General features: G+C 38.6%; 1 protein-coding gene across 22 annotated transcripts in view; it reads right to left on the bottom strand.

Annotated features, from left to right (window-relative positions):
• Window positions 1-300: 300 nt before the first annotated feature.
• The window catches only part of CELF2 (CUGBP Elav-like family member 2), a 455,245-nt gene continuing 436,590 nt past the window's right edge, over window positions 301-18,955 (bottom strand). For 8 of the 22 annotated variants that reach the window (XM_040546975.1, XM_040546887.1, XM_040546872.1 and 5 more), the window contains 4 exons: window positions 14,151-14,348; window positions 11,285-11,428; window positions 5,775-5,946; window positions 301-4,487 (listed from right to left, as the gene is read on the bottom strand). In XM_040546975.1, coding sequence (XP_040402909.1) covers window positions 5,819-5,946; window positions 11,285-11,428; window positions 14,151-14,348 — 470 coding nt within the window. In that variant the 3' untranslated portion in view covers window positions 301-4,487; window positions 5,775-5,818. Of the gene's footprint in view, window positions 5,947-11,284; window positions 11,429-14,150; window positions 14,349-18,955 lie in introns of all 22 variants that reach the window. The other 14 variants (XM_040546912.1, XM_040546927.1, XM_040546884.1 and 11 more) reach the window with 3 other exon arrangements.

Here is an 18,955-nt window from a genome sequence, read left to right as displayed (position 1 = left end):
CTTTGCAGGAAACTCATTTAAAATGCTTCCTGCTCAGACAGATTATCCAAGTGATAAGGCATGACTAGGGGGAAGGAGAGAGAAAAAAATATCAAAGAAACCATAACATGTCTAAAATGCACAAATCCTCTTTTGCCCCCCAATCAGATATTCACTTAGGTGGAATCGACTGTATCTTTTGTACACAACCAACAAATAGAGAAAAAAAAAAAAACAGGAACGTGAAACAGTGAGGTGTGTAGATGTATTACCAACACATAATGACCACCAACAATACAAGACACAAAGTAGAGAGACAAGTATTAGGAAAATGGTTTAATATTGGAGACAGAAGCAAAAAACTGCATCACACAATAACATACGTTACAAAAATAAGTCTGACTGTTTCAACTACACGGTTATGTTCACAATGAGGACAGAAGAATCAGAAAAAACTCTGATCTAAACAGCAAAAAAGCAAACCCCTAACGTTTTAACTAATACATTTATCCACGCAAAGTGACCGAGTACTCCTAATTCTAATTACCTTATTGTGTAACTGCACGATACAGAATAAAAAGTGAAACTTACCGCTTTTGTTAAGACAAAATTCTAAACACTAGATATAAGCAAAGGGAAAAAAAGAAATCAAGCCAAAGTTTTTAATTCTCTAAACAAAACCAACTCTCTTTCTACCATCCAGAAATCAAACTTGAAAATCAGTCATGATCGAGGGGGCCCACAAGAGTAAGCCACAAAAATTTCCATTTGTTTTTAATCTCCAGTATAAAAAGTTCCACTGGTACAAAATGCATAAGTACAGTCAGGTTGTAGAAATAGGAAAGCCTGCTTTTTTTTTTTTTTCTTGTTCTTTTTTTTTTTTTTGGCTCAAATTCCATCAAACAACAAAATCCAAATGCATCAATAAAACAGAAACAATACTCAAATGGTCTTACAGTTTCCACTAGATTGCATTAACTTTGGCTTTTCTCAGACAATACTTAAAAACTAGTTTGTAATTCTAAACAAAATGATAGTATTATTAATCTACAAACAACAATTCTCACAGCACAAAAAAAACACAAATACATAGTTTTTTTTTCGTTTTCTTTTTTTTTTTTTTGTATGACATTATCCAAAAAGGTAATGAAACTACAGGATATTTTTTCCTTTCGTTAATTAGCACTTAAGATAATAAAAACAGAAACAGTAAAATGATTCCAGAGTAGCACAAGCCAAGGAACTGTAACCCCTATGGTGAAAGAAAGATGAACTTGTTACTCCTTTGAGGACTGCCATTTCATCACAATTAGCTAATTTGTTTGAAAAAAAGCAACTAGTCTAGTCTTTTGATTAGAATTTTGTAAAGCAATTTCCCTTGTTTTTCTTCCTCTCTTATTAGGCCCTTGCACCCTTGCAGCTTTTTCCTTTCAATATTTTGAAAGAGAACTGGTAGATAATTTGTCTCCGAGGAGGTGTATGTTTGGGTTGTCATTTTTATATTTGATTTAAAAAATAAATAAATTTCAAGATGGACCCATCTCAGTTGCCTGGAAATCCTGAACTGTTCCTCCTCTTCCACTGCTAAGCCAATGTCTCGTGTAGTGTAATTTGGGGCAACCGCCCGGGTCTGCGGCCGATACCAAATTACACTGCCCGATGACCAAAGACGTCACCACTCTCACTAGGCTGGTAAACCTGCAGGACACACTAGGGCATCTAAAAAAGCTTTGGAAATTTATACGGTGGGTACAATGAGGATAAATTAGTGAAACAGTCTAAACAATCCAAATGATGATCTCATATTATATATATATGTACATATATATAATATAACGTACGTGAGATGATACTTTGAATATGCAAAATCGCTGCAAGTAGTACAAAATAGCCCTCAAAGGGTGTAGGAAGGCCCCAGCAGTAGTAAAAACATGAGAAAAGTATAGATCACTTATTTATAAGTGCATGTGCTATAAGAAGGAAACTTTTTTGCATCACTAGAGGCTAGTCCTTTCCATCCCAGGGCTTTACATAAAGAAGCATTTAAGTTGGGGATGAGAGACAAGAGTGCACCAGCTGATGTTGTTCATATAGGGCTTCGTTTTTAATTTTAGGTGACTTCGAATATAATCAGAAATAGGAAGAAGGTATGGCACTTTATCATCAGTAGCAGATACTGCTGCTCACACGCATTGGATTGGCAATGAATTTGCTATACCGGTAGCAAAGAACCAAATTTGGTTGTTGGTCACTACGTGTGCGGTAGAAATGCGATCTAATCAGACTTACAAGGCAGTGAAAGGGCTACCAGCATCTCTTTTCTGGCTCCTTACAGCTTCCTCCAGCAAACACCCACATCAGTCACATACGTATTCCCATGGACTACTTGTACGAGTAAAGTTACTCCTCTCTATACGAGTGTCTGCAGGAGTAAGCCAATATATTGCCGTTACAGATAATGGCAGATAACACCAAACATTACAGTGTATGTAAACTTTGTCCATAAAAAGTAGTTTAACTGCAGTGCACGCTGAATTTTCACCCAGGAAGATCTAGTGCATCTGATTTAAGCAAAAGTTCATTTATTTAAATTACAAAAATATTTTTTTTTTCTCCTCACGATTTTCAAATGGTGGATTTACCACTCCTTTCTGGGAGTGGTTCACACAATAGATAATTAAAGAATTGTTTTATTTTTCTTTTATTTTATTAATACTGAATAGCATATTCCAGCAGCATATTAAAAGCTCTTTAAGAAAAGACAAAATCCCCAAAATCTAAAAAGGAAAACCACAAGTTAATTACTGTTTTAAATAATTTTAGTTATAGATACAGAAGAAATTTAGACAGCAGTAAAATATTTTTGTCCTTCAGATCTGCCCTGTGCATTGTTCTGATTTCAACCATGTATTAAATAAACCACAAAAAACTAAGTATATATATATTTATAGATATAGATATATATATAAAAATAAACAGCAAAATGGTGAATGTATAAAAGGTATTAACACTCAAGACAGCTCTGGGTGGAAAGGGTTAAAAGTTCAAAACTTTCTCACCTTAGAGGTTTCCATACAATATGAAGAAAATACATTGTGAGGTTTGCTTTCACAGCATTGATGTGTGCAGAGTGGTTAAAAAAGTGAAACATGGGCACTTATACAATGTTTTACAAAAAACATCAAAGAGAAATAACAAACAATAACAATTTCAGGCAACAAGACCACAGGATAGCAAGTTAACAAACTTTTTAACCTCTTTTTCTTTAAATATTAGGGATTTATACAAAACACATAATAAAATACCCATGTTATCAAATTACTTCACACAAGAAACACACTGAAGCTCTAGGAAGAAAGTACCTTTGGAATTTGGCACTATAGTTTCACTGATTTTTTTTTTCTTTAAAAGAAAAACCGATCACATTTTGCTGAACACAAACACATCTAAATTGTTCACAATAAAAAAATGACATCAATGCGTCACAAGCCAACACAAACTTATTCTGGAATATTTTTTAATTTTTCACATGAAATTCATTTTTTTAAGCAAACAACTTTTTTTTTTCTTTTTTTTTTTGAATCTTGTTTTTGTTCTTGTTCTTCAAGTAAACCAATTTTAAACTTGTCTTTATAAACATAGAACACTTAAGACCATAAGACTCATGATGAAACCACAACTTAATTCACAGAAGCACCAACGTAACACATTTTACAGTAACCTTTCTTCTGTACATTGAAACAGTATAAAATATAGGTAATTTCATGTGCATTAAACCATGGATTGTCTAACTGTGAGTCAGTTCAGCAAAAGGTGACACAAGTAGGTAGCATTTGCCCTAAAACAGGGTAAATATTTTCTTATACTAATCTACAAAAAGTGGTTCTATATATATACTTTAATGAGAAAGTGAGCCACCTAAAATGGCCTTATCAAAAAACTTTACACTGCCTGAAAAATGTAAAAACTATTACAGACCTCTAGAGACTTAAAATCAGACAGTTTTATTTCTCAAACTGTTTTGGAAGTAGTCTGTTAGAAACCAACATTCTGTGCCTCTGGACACATATTGCTATTGTCACCAGTGACCAGGCAGAATGCCAATCCCTGTATAATACTTTCAAGTCTGTTTTTTTTTTTTATTTTTTTTTACGAAATGAAAAAAAAATAGAACAAAGGAAAAAAGAAAAACAAAAAAGGAAAGAAAGAAAAAACATTTTGCCACAGGTTGTTTTTAAATCCTATCATTAATTTATCTAATAATAAATTTCAGTCTTGCATGAATGCAGCAATGTTTTTTCACATTGACTTCCCAGAATTCATAGCTAGATGAGGTCACATGCAAATTTCAAAGGTCAAACTAGATCAAAGGTCAGTAGGAGAACCAAATATGATGTGAGGTCAGAAAGACATCAGAAACAATGACGGGACGATGAAACTTTTTTTTTTTTTTTGAGACGCCACAGGGACATGCTAGGCAAACGATGGGCTAACGGGCATGGAGATGTCTAGGGAAAAAACAAGGAAGAGGAAAAAAGTTACATAGAATCTATGCAGCACAAACAAAATCACTTTTATGGGTGCAGGAGAAAACTAATGCAAATCTTTTGTCAGTAGAGTCTATGAGCTGTTCACATAATTTGCATTAACTTACAATACTTGTCAACAACAGCACAATGGAACCCCAAAAGAATCCATCTGAAAGGAGTCAGAGAGAATGGATTCGTCTTTGGGGAGAAAAGAGAGGAAAGAACCAGTTTCTACAAATGTAACATAAAGGTACGGGGAGGGAAAAAAAGGTCAGACAACTGAACTTTAAACTAGGTAATGGAAACTACGAACAAAATAACCAGACAAATACAAACAAGAGGATAAAAGCATGAACTGTAAAGGGTGTAGGGTTCAACAGTGAAAAAGCGCCCATTCTTGGCACAATTACTCTAGAGACTACTTCAAAGGATCTAGCTAGCATAGAGAGCTGCTCTTTAGGTATCCAATAAGTTAACAATAGGCAATAAATAACTTCCATTATTTCTGAGGCAGTAAAAATTTTGTATAAAAATAGAAATGCTTTTTACAAATAAAATTTACAGGCCTGTGGCTTTCTTTTTTATTATTATTAAATTTATCTCTCAAGAAACATCAAGTATTGTCACTCATTTTATTTTATTTTATTTTTATTTTAAACCCTGTAGCTTTAGAAACAGATCTCTAAATCTTTTTTACATTAATCCTTTCCAAAAAAACAAGAACTTAAAAAAAAGTGAAATATAAAGACGACCAGTGTAAAATCAGACTAATATATAACAACACATTGTTTTGAACTGAAAAAAAAAATCAAATCTTCTCAAAAAACAAGTTGATGTAGTGGAAAGACTTGTTTCAATTTTCTTGTTGCAAAATAAGTGCTTCAACTGGCATGAGGCCATTTTCTTTAACCTATAAACTGCTGGTGCCACCCTGGTAAAATAGGATCCAACCATACAAAACAACTTTTATTGTGTGCTAATGGCACCAGGGTTCACAGAGTTAAATTGCACATTTTTTTTGTGTGTGTGTGTGTTGCTTTGAATTTCAAGACGTTTATTTGTTAAAAAGGAGATAAATTATGCTGCAAAACAAAATACAGTAACACAACTCAGTAATTACTTGGCAAGGAAATGGGAGCCAAGTGTAGTAAGGACAAGTGGGGAAATGGAAGTGGTAACTGTAAAAATAACTGTCTCTTGGTGAAGGTTGGCTATATGTTCTCTCTTAACCCCCCTGCAGAGGACAGGTTTGCTCATGGGACTTACCCTAAGAAAGCTAAAATAAGAGCAGTAAGCATCTGGGGTTAAGATCAGTAAGGTTTGCTGTCATTTTTGGAGCGTTTCAGCTGAACCTTCAAGCGTTTCATGCCAATCTGAAAGCCGTTCATAGCCTGGATAGCAGCTTGTGCAGAGACTGGATTGTCATAGCTAACAAAACCTACGAGACACAGAACGGAGGCGGGAGAGAAAGCGAACTGTAGGTTAGAACAAATTCCAGAAGGCTTTTTGTTAGGATTTTATTATTACTATTTATTTGACACATTTACCTCTCTTTCAATTATTTCTTTGATCACACTCCATAGCCCATTTCCTCGCCCTTTCCCTTCGCCTTCCCTTTTACCTTCATAATATTTCTTTCCTAGCTGGGATGCAGTTGGCCAGTTTTGGTGCAATGCAGTTTCCCAATCTGTTTTTTATCTACCTACCTTAGAGACTGTAGATATTTATTACTGTAACACTTTTCACTGTAATATCTACATATCTCCCAGCCTATTAGGAAGTACTATGAGGCCAGTCTGTACATGTGAAGATGAAACAGAACACCTGGTTACAGAAACAGAACCCAAACTTGGATGCCTGTATGCATTTGCACATCTGAATGTGAGTTCACGTGCACTGGTCCTGGGTGGTATTAAACAGTCATCTCCTTGGGCCCTGACTGGGACAGTTGCAATATTAATATTTTGTATTTTTACAGCTCCTTCCAGTTCAAGATCTCAAGGTACATTAAATGTTAATTAATTCAGCCTCTTGGTCCCAAAGTGGGTATGCAAGGATCGAAATTAAGCAACATCATAAAGACAATGGCAGGGCTTGATGAGAACTCCAGATCTTCTGCTCCTCAGCTGCGAGCACTAACTAGGGGGATAATGCTTGCTCGGGTAATTCAGAATGGCTGGCCTGGCTCAGCTTTCTTTTCCCCCTGAGACAAAAAAAGCTCTGCTCATAATGGACTCAAATCTCCCTGATTCTGGAAGCTCAAAATTCATTTTCATATCTGGGCCTCCCACTTGTAATTGCAAAGCTCGCCTAACTGCTGTTCTGCCTCTGCTCTGGCTAATTACTACTGCATTCCAGCCTGCTATTATGCATCGGCTTTGAAATGCTCCCTCTCCTTTCCACTTGAATTTGACTTAACACATATCCCTTCACCCTGTTAAAGCACGGCTCCCCCACACTTCGTTTTCAGTACTAACACGGAAGCTGCTCAGCTCCTGTCTTCTACCAGCTTTCTTCATTTGCGCTTAGTGCCTGCATCCCTTTCTGATTCATAACCTCTTTTTGCTGTCATTTTAACCTGCTCTTTTATGGCTCTTGCTTACCTCGCACTGCTGCCCTCTTCCTTCTTCAGTGTCAGAATGATACACTTTGCCCATTGTAAAGAAAAAAGCCTCTTAACAAGTCATTTGGTCCCTGTCTGCCCTCCCTCCTTCACAGACCTTCCCTATGGTTCACCTTAAATCGACTTCACCGAACTATTTACTTAAGACTCTTCTCTGACAATTCAGGCTCAATTCTGCTCCTTTCCACTCAAAAAGCCTCTCACTTAAATCTCTGTAGACCTTCTCCTGGCCAAAGCCAATATGCTTGATTCATGCTCTTCTGTGGTTGATTATTCATTACCTCCTTAAGGGATAATAAATATTCCTCCATATCTTCCTTGATTTTAGTAACTTGTCACTTCCTCACTTTCTTCACTTGACCATTTCCTCTGAATATTATTGCCATATCCTGAGGAACTTCATCACTCTCTTCCTTCCCTTCCCCTGTATTCTTGTAGGAGATCTTATCTGTTCACACAACTCCAGTCACTGACTTAGCACTGCACTCCTCTGTCTACTTCCATCAGCTCACAGATCTCAGCCTTGAGCTGTAAGATTTCCTCGGGGACAGAAAGAAAAAACAACCTACCATGAGTTAGAAGGCAGCTGTAGCACTTTCCGGGCAGATACTCCATAAACTCTATAAGCTACTCCTACCTACCTCGACAATTCAGTAGTTTCCTCTACAGCCTTCCTGACCTTCACATTGTTCTCTTGAGTGCATTCTGAATGGTTTCCTGCTATGAACGTCTCATCATCTTAGTTCCTTTTTATCTTAGCTAGTCATGGTGACCTGAAAGTTAAGCAACTGATCTAAACTAGTCATCAGGTGGCATCTGTGAATGGTGAATGAAGAGAAGCAAGCGCGCCCTGAGGTGGCTTTTCCGCCCACCTCATGTCACCAACTCAGACTCTCCCGTGCTGACAGAAGAACAATTAGCTTAGGCTATGCTTACCTTCCAGGGGGATGTAATAAGTCACTTCATTCTATGTCTCTTTAATAGTTTCCTTGACTCAGCCACAAATTCAAACATACATCCTCTGTGCTGCATCAGTGGAATCAGCCTTTATCATCCAGTTGTTATCCTGCTTCACAATTTGTCTCTATGCACAGAATGCTCTATCTACATTAGCCTGTTACACTTTCATCTTATCGCTTATCAAGAACCTTCACTTACAAAGCTTGTGAAGGAATATGACATTCTCTCCCTTTATTTGTTTCTGATTGCATCCATTCATCATTTTTTTTTGTCTGAAATTTAAACCACAGGTTACATGGGGATGGGATGATGTTTCTTATCAATTTGCAAAGCCCCTGTCATGATGATTCTGATTTTTGTTTTAAATCTCTTGGTACCTCTGTAACCAGGATAAATATTTTTCATCATTTGAGTAGCAAATTTGTTATGAGGCAGACTGCATTTACGCTGGGATGTCACTGGGTCCCCCCTTCCCTGCCTTACTTTACTCTCTCTCATTTCTGTTATTGTAAATTTTATGAAAGGCAAGAGAGAAGCTTAAAGAGTGAAACCGTTTGTCTGTGGAATCAACTAGAGCTCATGAGAGCTCATGAAAAAGTATTTCCAGGGGTAGATGGACTGTCCTGTCATCCTCATTACCATTTAATCTCTTGAGCATTCAACTGAGCTGGACAAGAAAGCAAATAACACCAAAGCTCATTTTCTGCAAATAAAAGCAATTTTTCATTTTGAGAAGCAGTGTTATATAAAAGCTCATCACTGTGTATCACTACTCTGAGATTCACTTGGAACAAACCTTCCCATCCCAATTCAGCCAGTGGACAGCGTTGGACACTCTTTTCATCTTTCTAGTGTTCAATCTCTTTTCATCTGCAATTTGACTTCCAAAAAAGCCCAAACCAACCCAATCCAACAAAAAAGAAACAAACCCAGATTGCACCATGAGCAATGAGCACTAGTGGTACCAGTGAGAAATGGGTAATTCAGATGCACTATTGTCTCAGTTTTTGGGTGGGAATACAGAGAAAAAAAAAAGAAAGCTTTTTGAAACACAAGTTTGGGGCTGAAACAACAAATAGATGATTCTTGCCAATAAAGCTGAGGTGATGCATGCAGGGATACAGTATGTTAAACTAGCAGGATTAATCCTGGCTTTGCCTGTGATTAACAGAATCACACAGGTGCTGTTCACACCTACTGAATCAGAAAATCTCAACTTCCTCTGCCACTGCAGTACTTTTTGTTTTTAAAGCAGAACTCTCTCAACTGCTGGCAGAATACCTGGGGAGGAAGAATGAGAAATTGCAATGTTACTGAAACCTGACTAATGCCAAAAAGACAGAGGACTCCTCCATCCATTGGGTGTTGACCCTTCTGTTTCCCCTCAAACAAGATAACCTCAGTTCATCATTCTAAGTTAGATATTTGTGTCCCATAAACCCAGAGAAATGTGTAGGTAGGTAATCAAGCAGTAAAAGGAAACCCACAAAAAGCAAGTGTGGGAAGTGAGTTGATGAATTGAGCCGCCTGCCCAAACTAATCTACATTTTTTTCAGTAGTGATCACAATTGCTGCATTTCGATTAACACAGCTTGATTTGACATTTCATCAAGGTTCCTGGAGACCTCAACAGTGATTTTGTCACCCCAACACACTAACTGAACTGGCTCCAGATCAATAGGGAGTCCTTTTCAATTCCAGTTTTCAAATTTGCTACAGCCTCAGGGACTGTTTTAACGCATTGCAGAAACATGCTGGACTGTATTAGTCTAAATATGAACAATTTTTTGTAAAGCTTAAACAGGGCGTAAAAAATAAAGAAAAATGCAGAAAGTATATCACACGCTATCTGTAAAGTAAATTAACTTTTCAGGTGTATTAAGGGCTTGTCTTCAGGTGCAATACACTCAGATTGTGGTATGGCTTGAAGTCCTGTGCAGTACGTATTTCTGAGTAGCCTGATAAATGTTGCTCTTGGTTGGGTACTGTCTGTTTAGATAAATTCATCCCTTTCAAAATGGGTTAAAGCCCAATAGCTGTTCCTGAATGGACCTTGTGTAGACAAACACTGAGACAGACACATTTTAACAAAACCTAGATTAAAAAAACCAAAAAAGTAATGATATGCAAGCTAAGAAACATGTATTATGGTTAATGGGGACACTTGAAAATTAAGTGATGGTGCTGTGCAAAGAGCAATGTTTGTCAGTACAAAGGAGTTTTGGAAACTAAAGGGATTGTCTCGACTGGTTACTAATTTGTCATACATACAATACAGCTGCTTTCCTCTACTCTGGGAAAGAGTTGTCATTTCGCTGGAAGCCCCAGTATTTTAGGTCAAACCTTACAAAACTTTTCTTTAAGAGATTCTGTCCTCCCAGACCCTTCTCACATCTTGCATTAAGACCACAATCATTAGAGCAACGATCTAACAGGTTGCCACTCAGTCACCTTCTGTTTTCCACTCTGTTGAGGCACTGAACTGGTGCACCTATGTCATTTAAAGGACATCAGCCTACCTGACCAACCCTAGAACTTTTTTATACCAGCATATCATCTTCTCCTCTGTTGCAATCTAGTTTTCTGACAGCCTAAAGCATTCCCAGGAAAACTTGACATTGATGCTCCCTTCATCCCCACCCTAAGGTAAGGGGAGATTCTACCTTTCATAATGCATTGGAGCCTGCCTGCAGCAGCTGTAGCTGCATATCTAGACATCAACTGTCTGTAAAACGTTCTGAACTACATGTACACACCATTCAAACACTAATTGCACAATCTTGTACTTAATTCAGAAGAAAGAAATTCCTGTAATGTAGAAGTAATGGGTTAAACATAGAGCATTTTTAAGTGGCTCAGCTATACAATAGAGAATAATTAGGTATCCATAATAAGGCAGCTTAATAGTATACTAAATGACATTCCCCCACATAGGGTGTAATTAGTTTCATGTACTTGACACATTCATGCGAGATGTCAGACTGGAAGATTATTATTGTTTTTTCACAGCCAATTTTTAGTTAGAACTAGTTTGCCTGTGCATCTTTCCACTCATTTGAGGATTAAGAGTCCATTATTTTGGGAATGAGATTCCAGTATGACATTTCTCACACTGCTGTTAATTTTCTTTCCTGACCCCTTTTCAGTGTGGTGCATGTGGTTTTTACTGTTTGATTTATTAAATTTGACATACCAAAGCACTTGCTCAGATTGGTCTGTTTGTCAATGAAGACTTTAGCAGAGATAACATTTCCAAAAGGCATGAACATCTGCAGAATGTCCTGGTCTCCGAACTCCTGGGGGAGGTGGTAAATAAAGAGGTTTGCCCCTTCTGGACCTTTAGGAAAACAAAACAAAAGTATGGAAACAGCTATTACAAGAGCTACGTTTAATCTATTTTCCCATAATACTTACTGAAGGTGATGGTCAGAAAGCATTTCACTTTCCAACTTTGAAGGAAGAAAAGTAAGTGGATCATCAAAGGAACAGAGCTGAAATGCAGCTCTTTAGAGTATCCTATCTCGCAAAGTGTTCACTTGATACCTCTTCTACAAAAGAAGTTAAACTGCATCCTCTTTCTTCAATTTACACAAGTGTCTTTCAGGATAATTAAGGTTAGGAAAACAGGTACACAATGTATTACTCTCTCACAATACCCCAAGATCTGCCCAAAGAGCCCCCTGCTGCCTCAAACACCTGCATGGGTTTGCTGGTTTAATTATAGTTGCAGGAACTTACAGAAATGCAGTAAGCTGAACTCAGATTTGAGCATCACAGATAAAACGGCAGGAACTTGGTGGGGATGGGAATAAAAAGGGTAAGACAAAGCAAACCTTTTGACTTGGAAATTAGGAAAATCAGAGAGAGAAAGATACTAAGAACAAAATTTGTGTGGACTCGTTTCAGAATTCCCCAGAGAAAGCTCTATCTCCCAGAAGAAACTTTGTAAAATAATTATTTTGAAAAGTTCAAAATAAAGTTTTTGGGTTGAAATTAAAGTGCCTTTACATAAATTTGTGTTTCAAAAGAAAGGTGTAAACTTGAAGCTACTTTGAATATTTTTCTTACAGCCGAAATTTGAGATACACATTATAAAGGCTATTTGCTTAAACACACCCCCCAGCAATAATAGCTTTTTTTTTTTTAATCTCAGCTCAATTTTTCCCTTGCAGTAACATACTGGAAATAAACCATGAATGTCTGAAAGAATATGATCTATGATGGAACCAGACGTGTGGCCTTCCCACACAGACAGCAAAAGCACAAGCAGTACACAAAGAGAACAAAAATTTCTGGTAAAAACACATCTAGAGTAACATGCTTGAGTATTCCCCTGTGTAAAGGAACCTACGTGTGTCTCAGATGTGATGTCTGTGGTTTTCTGGATTGGAGAGGAAAGCACACCAGATTTATGGATACCTTCTGCAAGAGTCACAAAGCCTCACCTCTCTTGTAACCAGGCTGGCTGCCCTCTCTCAGCCTGAAGGAAAGGGCTGCAATGTTTGACCAACACAGGGGAAAAATGGCTTGGAAAAAAATGTTTTTAGAAGAAACATTTTTTGAGAAAAAAAAAAGGAAAAAAAATCATCACCTGGAACTTATTTCTTCTTACCGCCAATAAACTATCCTTTCCAGAAAACAAAATTTCTTAAAATAGTAAGCAAAACTTACTTAACAATAGTTTACAGCATATGCATGAGGCAGTTCACTAAGCTTCAGCATTTAATATTGATATAGTATTTTTCTTTGGTACTTGGTTATCCTCAACCACTCCAGACTCTTCACCATGCCATCAGAAACCATGTTAAGAAACAAAAAATAGTTGTCAGTATTTAAAGATGGAATTTATTCACCTTAACGTAACCCCTTACTTACAGAAACAAGACATGTGACAGGCTGTGTTTTTTAAAAAGACACAGCCAATTTATAAAATAAAAAATAAGTTTACACTTGATATGAACTGAAAAAAATAGTTAAAAAAATCAAACTGAATATCCACCATGACCAATGACACCAGATAAACAATTTGGTTTTGGTGTCAGTCTATTGTCAGTGACCGAGTGAGTGAGATGAAAGACAAAAGCAGAGAACACAGCAAAATTTGAAAAAGAAGTTGATTAAAAAAATCATTTCATTTAATATAATCTGAGCTTTTAGCAGTAAACGATGTAACAAATTTAGAGAAAATAAACATTTTAACTCCACAGTGTCCCCATATAATAGCCAGCTGTGGGAATGCCAAATTTGTCTTCCTAGGAAACACCACATCCCATAGCAGTGCATGATACTATATTAAAAGAGGGTAAAAATCTTTCTCTTGAGGACATTACACTAGGTTTATTTCCAAAGCTTATCCCTGGCAAGAGAAGTAGTGACAACACAGATACAATCTTAGAAAGCATGCAATATTCTCCCGTCCTCCTAAAATTAGCTGGAATTTAGGATGAGAGAAGGGAAAGCAGTAAAAATAGAAATGACACCCCAAAATGCCTGGGAAGTGTACAAGGGAATGGGAGAGGGGAAAAAGGGTAACCTCATTTTACTAAATATTTAGTAGTATTCATTTGTTCTTAGCAGCAACTTCCCGAGGTTTGTTTTGCTCTATTGGTGCAGGGAGAGGGGCAAACCCTTCGTTGTTCCCCTGCAAAACCCAGAATTAAGCAAAGAACCACTCAGTGCAAAGCCAGGTCTTGTCATTGACTCAAAAACTTAAACCTAATCAGATTAACTCCATCATCATGGAAAATGGAAACCATTAGAGAGTGTGAAAGATGGTCACCCACAACGGGATGCGTTTTGTTACTGGTGCTTTTTTGCACAGCAGTGCTTTTATACCACAAAGAACGATCAGGAAAGTATGGCTGGAAGGAGAGATCGTAAAAAAATGATTTACAGTAGAGGTTGAAAAAGTGAAAAACACCAATCAGGGCAGGAGAAAATGTAAATATCAAAGATGAGGTTACTCGAGGTCCTTCGCTGAGCCTCTGTGAAGAAATAGACCCAAGACACGGCTCTCGCTTGGCCAAGCATTGCTTATCCTGAGAAGGGCGAGTGCTTACCTTCCTTCTGGCTGCCCGCGGCGCTTTGTTGCTGCAACAAGCTCTGGCTGTACAAGGTGGGCAGTGCGGCCGCAGCGTACTGCTGGATTCCTGAGTAGGCCTGGGTGAGTGCGTCCATCGTGCCGGCCGTACCATTCGTCAAGCCTGTTGCGCCGAGTCCTCCGTTCAGGGCCGCCATACCTGAGAGCATTTGAGCAACTTTACAAAAAACCCAACAATAGAGAAAAGAAATTGCACTTGTTCATTAGTGCTTTCCGAAAGTTGTTGGTATTATATTGACACTGACAACGACGGCAGTGCATGCAGCTCGGCGCGTCACCAAATGGGACTGAAAACAAAGAAACACAACTCTGGCGTCAGGATCACTTTAGCACAACGGTTGCACAGTCAAACGGACTCACATGCAGCCTGCTACTGGCAAGTACTACAGCTCGGTGCTCCCCAAACCCTCTCTGCCCACCGTCCTCAACACCCGTGCTTCTGCTGGGGATATCCAAGGCTGGGAGAGCAGGACTCCCCGACCTCCATCCTTGCAATCTGGACACTTGGGAGAAAGCATTCTGTGAGAAATCCCACTCTCTCTGGCCAGGTCTTTATCAGCAGGACATGACCACATCATATCAGGGGTGTTTTGCTTATGTGGAGTCAGCAGAGAACCCTGATTAACAGCTTTTTGGAATAACCCTCCATACAGTGATGGGCTTTGTCCCTTGGGTTTGCGGTAGGAAGATGGACTGTGATGCTGTGTGCTTCCATCCTCCTCCTCCAGCTACTCCTGTGAGGATGAACGGATAAACAGCAGCACATCTGGAGTGACTGCAAGTGCTTCATCCAATCCAGGCATCTTTCATGAAGAAACAAAAGCATTTGGTTCTAGCAATGTGTTCCTTTACTCCTCACTGGAAGCAGAGTTGCTTAATTTTTTTTCTTTAAAGCAATTCTACATCCTGATAAATAACAGATTAATTCGACTGGGATGACCACCAAGGAGGAAGTTTCAGATTGGCTTGCTAGCTGTGCATAAAATGGCATCCCTTACCCATGCAAATAGTGCAGTTTGCAAAAGAATTCTGACAAACTCCTGGACTATGTACAGCCTCTCTCCATTACTTCTATGCATCCTAAGTGAGCCTAAGTGTGGCTCCTAAGTGAGCCACATTAAAGTGAACGATGTTAATACTTTTTTTTTCCCCCCAGAAATTCCAGAAAAAGTGAATTTTCCCATTACAGTTACCTTGCTGGTCATGGGTAGCAGGATTCAGAGACCTGTTCATCGCCCACACCTCTGAGTAATGTCAGATGGAGAGTAAGTGCTCAGCAGGACTGAGAGGCCGCATTTTGTGCCCAACTAGCTATCCCGTGCTCATATTTTTTAGGTGAACAGCTCACAAACAACTTAATTGGGCTTAATCAGCCCCCTCAAGGTACACTAAAGCAGTCACCGGTAAAAGGGGGCATCTGGAACCACCTCTGACCTTTCTTACACACTGCCTGTGCAGAGTTTCTGTTGGCAAAAGGATGGGTGAAGAAGTGACTGGCAGAGTTGTATGGGGACCCCAAAAAGCTAGGAATATCAAAAAGAAAGAGAAAGCTTAATTTCAGACCAATAATAAAGGGGTTATGTGGAACTGGAGAAAAGTGAGGAAATTAAGCAGAGAACACTTTATAGTGAATTAACAATGGAATCTATTAGACTGGGAAACAGTCTTCTTCAAGGAAAGTGGCATAAACCTTATCACATGAGTAATTTAGTGGTAGAAAGAATACCGGAGGGAATTATCCCGCATTGACAGAGGAGGATAAAGATGCTGACCTACTAGTTTTCTTCCATCTCTTATGTAGATTCAGAAAGTGTATTCCTGTGAGTCTCTGATAATCAGGACAATTGCTCAAGTGGCACCTTTCTAGCTCCACCAGAGTCTGCGCCAATTAAGAGAACTGTACTGCATAAATTATACCTTTTGATATAACTGTAATTTGTGTGACTAAACACTTGACAGAGATGTGATATTCTTAGCCTTTGCTTAATAAAATGTCTTGCACTTTGAAGATTTCTCTTTCCCCTCCACCCCACTTCAGAACTTTGCTGTATCCTGATAGGAGATACTGGCTGCCACGACTTCGAACAAAAACCTGTCAGAGCAGGGCCAGCTATTTCTTGTATAATGGTTCCAGATGTAAAACAAAACCTGCAAACCAGTATAGTTTGTGAAGCATCTTATAGCTAAAGGACAGGACATTTTGAAAATGAAGATTCAAACTAATAGTGATAAAGCAGTAATTGGATGCTGAGCCTGACCCTAACCTACTCTGATGTTTCTGTACTGAGGTTTGTGTCATCGCTTGCACGTGTACACACAGCATTGACTGAAGTAAAGGCCCTTGATAAAACAACTTGTATCTCTCCCTTTATTATAGTGTTGAAATAACTTGATAATAGAGGAAGTATTAGGATAACATGTTATCTTTTGTGAGTCATCAGCCTACTAGATAAGCACGCTTTGTGTTGCTGTGGGCAGCATCCTCCCTCTTCTTTCACCCAGAATCAATAGCCCCTTCCCACCAAATGATTTCAGATCAGCCAACAGATAGCCTCAGCTCACCTCACTGCCTCTGGGAAGGACACTGCTACTGCTACCACAGAGCATGTGTCTAAATATGCCTCCCTCCTGAGAAAAACAGATCTGCAGAAAGGTGTCAACATTTCTACTCTTTTCCCTTTTTATATTTTTATGAAATATGCAAGATCCAGCTGCAGTTACACATCTCTGTATTTTCTCAACCAATGCACCTCAGTCTGATATTGAACTTTGATCTTTTACTCGCTTGTATGAAATAATTGTTTGGAGTTTCTCATCTGTGGCCTTCTACTTTTCCGAGTTACATAATACAGAAGAGACAATGCTTGGCAAGTCCAAAGGTCTCTGAAAGTGCCTTCCATGCACCCTCAAATCTGTCATGAACAGTTTTATGTCCGTTTTACAGATGTAAATATGGGGGTACAAAGGCTAAGTGACTGCCCTGGTTTCACATACAACTACTGTGTCATAGCTGTCCAGTATCCTAAATCCATGTTTTTCTTTCTTAATTACAAAGAACCTCTTCTACCCTCTTTATTATTTTTTCCTCATTATTCATAATTCTTTTTGTAAGTTACTTCATTTAAATTTATTTGCCCCAATGGAGACAGCCTAATGTTTTGTCATTTACGGTCTTAGATGCTTCAAGCACAAATAAAGATGACTGGGTCAATCCCAGCATGTACAACTGCTGCTGAACCCTTGGAGACAGTTGACTTACCATATTTCACTTTGTAGTTTAAGGTCTCCAGACATGTTTCTACAATGCTTCTCTCTACAATCAGAATGCTATTAGTTTCCAGAACCCAGCTTATTTTTCCCAGACACAGCCAGGATCCAGAAAGCAGACTAAGTGTCCTAGTGAGCTCAGCCTGGAGGACATTCTCCCTGTGAATCTCATACTTGGACATGATTTCAACAGAATACCTCCTCCAAAACCTCCACGTAAATCAATGCCTAAGCCCAGTGTCACCTCCTGATACATTTTGGGGTGATGCTCAGCATGGCTGGTGCTTTGGATCATTCTTGTTAATTCCCCAGCTGGAAGCATGTCACTCAATTCCAGCTTTTCTGCACAATTACTCCAGGAACTTTCATGACAAAACAATGTTTGAATGCTTTTACTGGAGTGTTTGTGACCACAGCATACTGTGAAACATCAAATCCATTGAACTTGAGGTTTACTGAAGGCAGGCTCCTGGAGAGGTCTGAGTGTGAACAACTGGATCAGAAATAGTCACTAGGAAAAGAACTGGCTCATCATTAAAATAGACAGGGGAGGTTGTTAGCACTGGAACAATGCTTTGCTATCATTAGCATCACAAACAATTGAAATTGATAATCAGGGTCCTCTTTTGTAGAGGTACAGGTGCCACAACACAGCATATGAGGAAGCAGTTTTTACTCTTTAGACCTCTCTCATATATGTACATACTTATGTATATACATAGACATAACCACATATATTTTTAAGTATGCGTGCTATATACATAGGGATATTCTAGGCACATACACACTCTGCATCCATAAAAACATCCATGAAGAAGATTTGGAACCGAAGCCATTGTTAGTACAAGTCCATGGAAGTAAAGGTGGCTTATAACAAGCCTGAATTTGGTACCAGGTTGTGAATACGTCATTAACACTTCAGATGGCACATGCAGGTAAGTTTGCACAAACAACACCTGAAAATACTTCTTGAGAAAATGTAAACTCTTTGCTTGCAGCCTAGCAATAAATGTTAAAAGGAACGCAAAAGAAGGATTCCCACGCAAAGTTAAGAGTTCATAGGTGATTCATTCTTGATGTTGATGAAGGGAATGTTATCTTGGAGTGCTCCAGTGTGCCTGGGTTCTTAGTACTTGTGGGAGGGAAGCAGTGGGATGCCGTATGCCGCACTTGATATTGTGACCTCTTACAAACCATGTAAAGCATAATGACTGTTTATCAGGGGAAGGACATTTAATGTTTTTTACTTATGGCAGTGTAGCCCTCTTACTAAGAGAGCTCATGAGAGGAGATAAGTTAGTTTTTCATGCATGCCTTTTTCAGCGGCATGCTTTAATGAGTTAGAATAAGAAAGGAAACATCGGGCATTTTAGGGCCTAATGTACTTACTTTTCTTGAATTGTTCTTAAGTCATATTTACTGTGAGGTTGTTTGCTTGTGTGAAATATGCATGTCCTTGCCAGAAGCAAGACCTGTTTTACATAAGGCCCCATGCAA

The sequence above is a fragment of the Cygnus olor genome, chromosome 1 (genome assembly GCF_009769625.2).
Source record: "Cygnus olor isolate bCygOlo1 chromosome 1, bCygOlo1.pri.v2, whole genome shotgun sequence".
Classification (NCBI taxonomy): Eukaryota; Metazoa; Chordata; class Aves; order Anseriformes; family Anatidae; genus Cygnus; species Cygnus olor.
The sequence above is the reverse complement of the archived record's forward strand: the minus strand, read 5'-3'. Positions and strand labels throughout refer to the sequence as shown.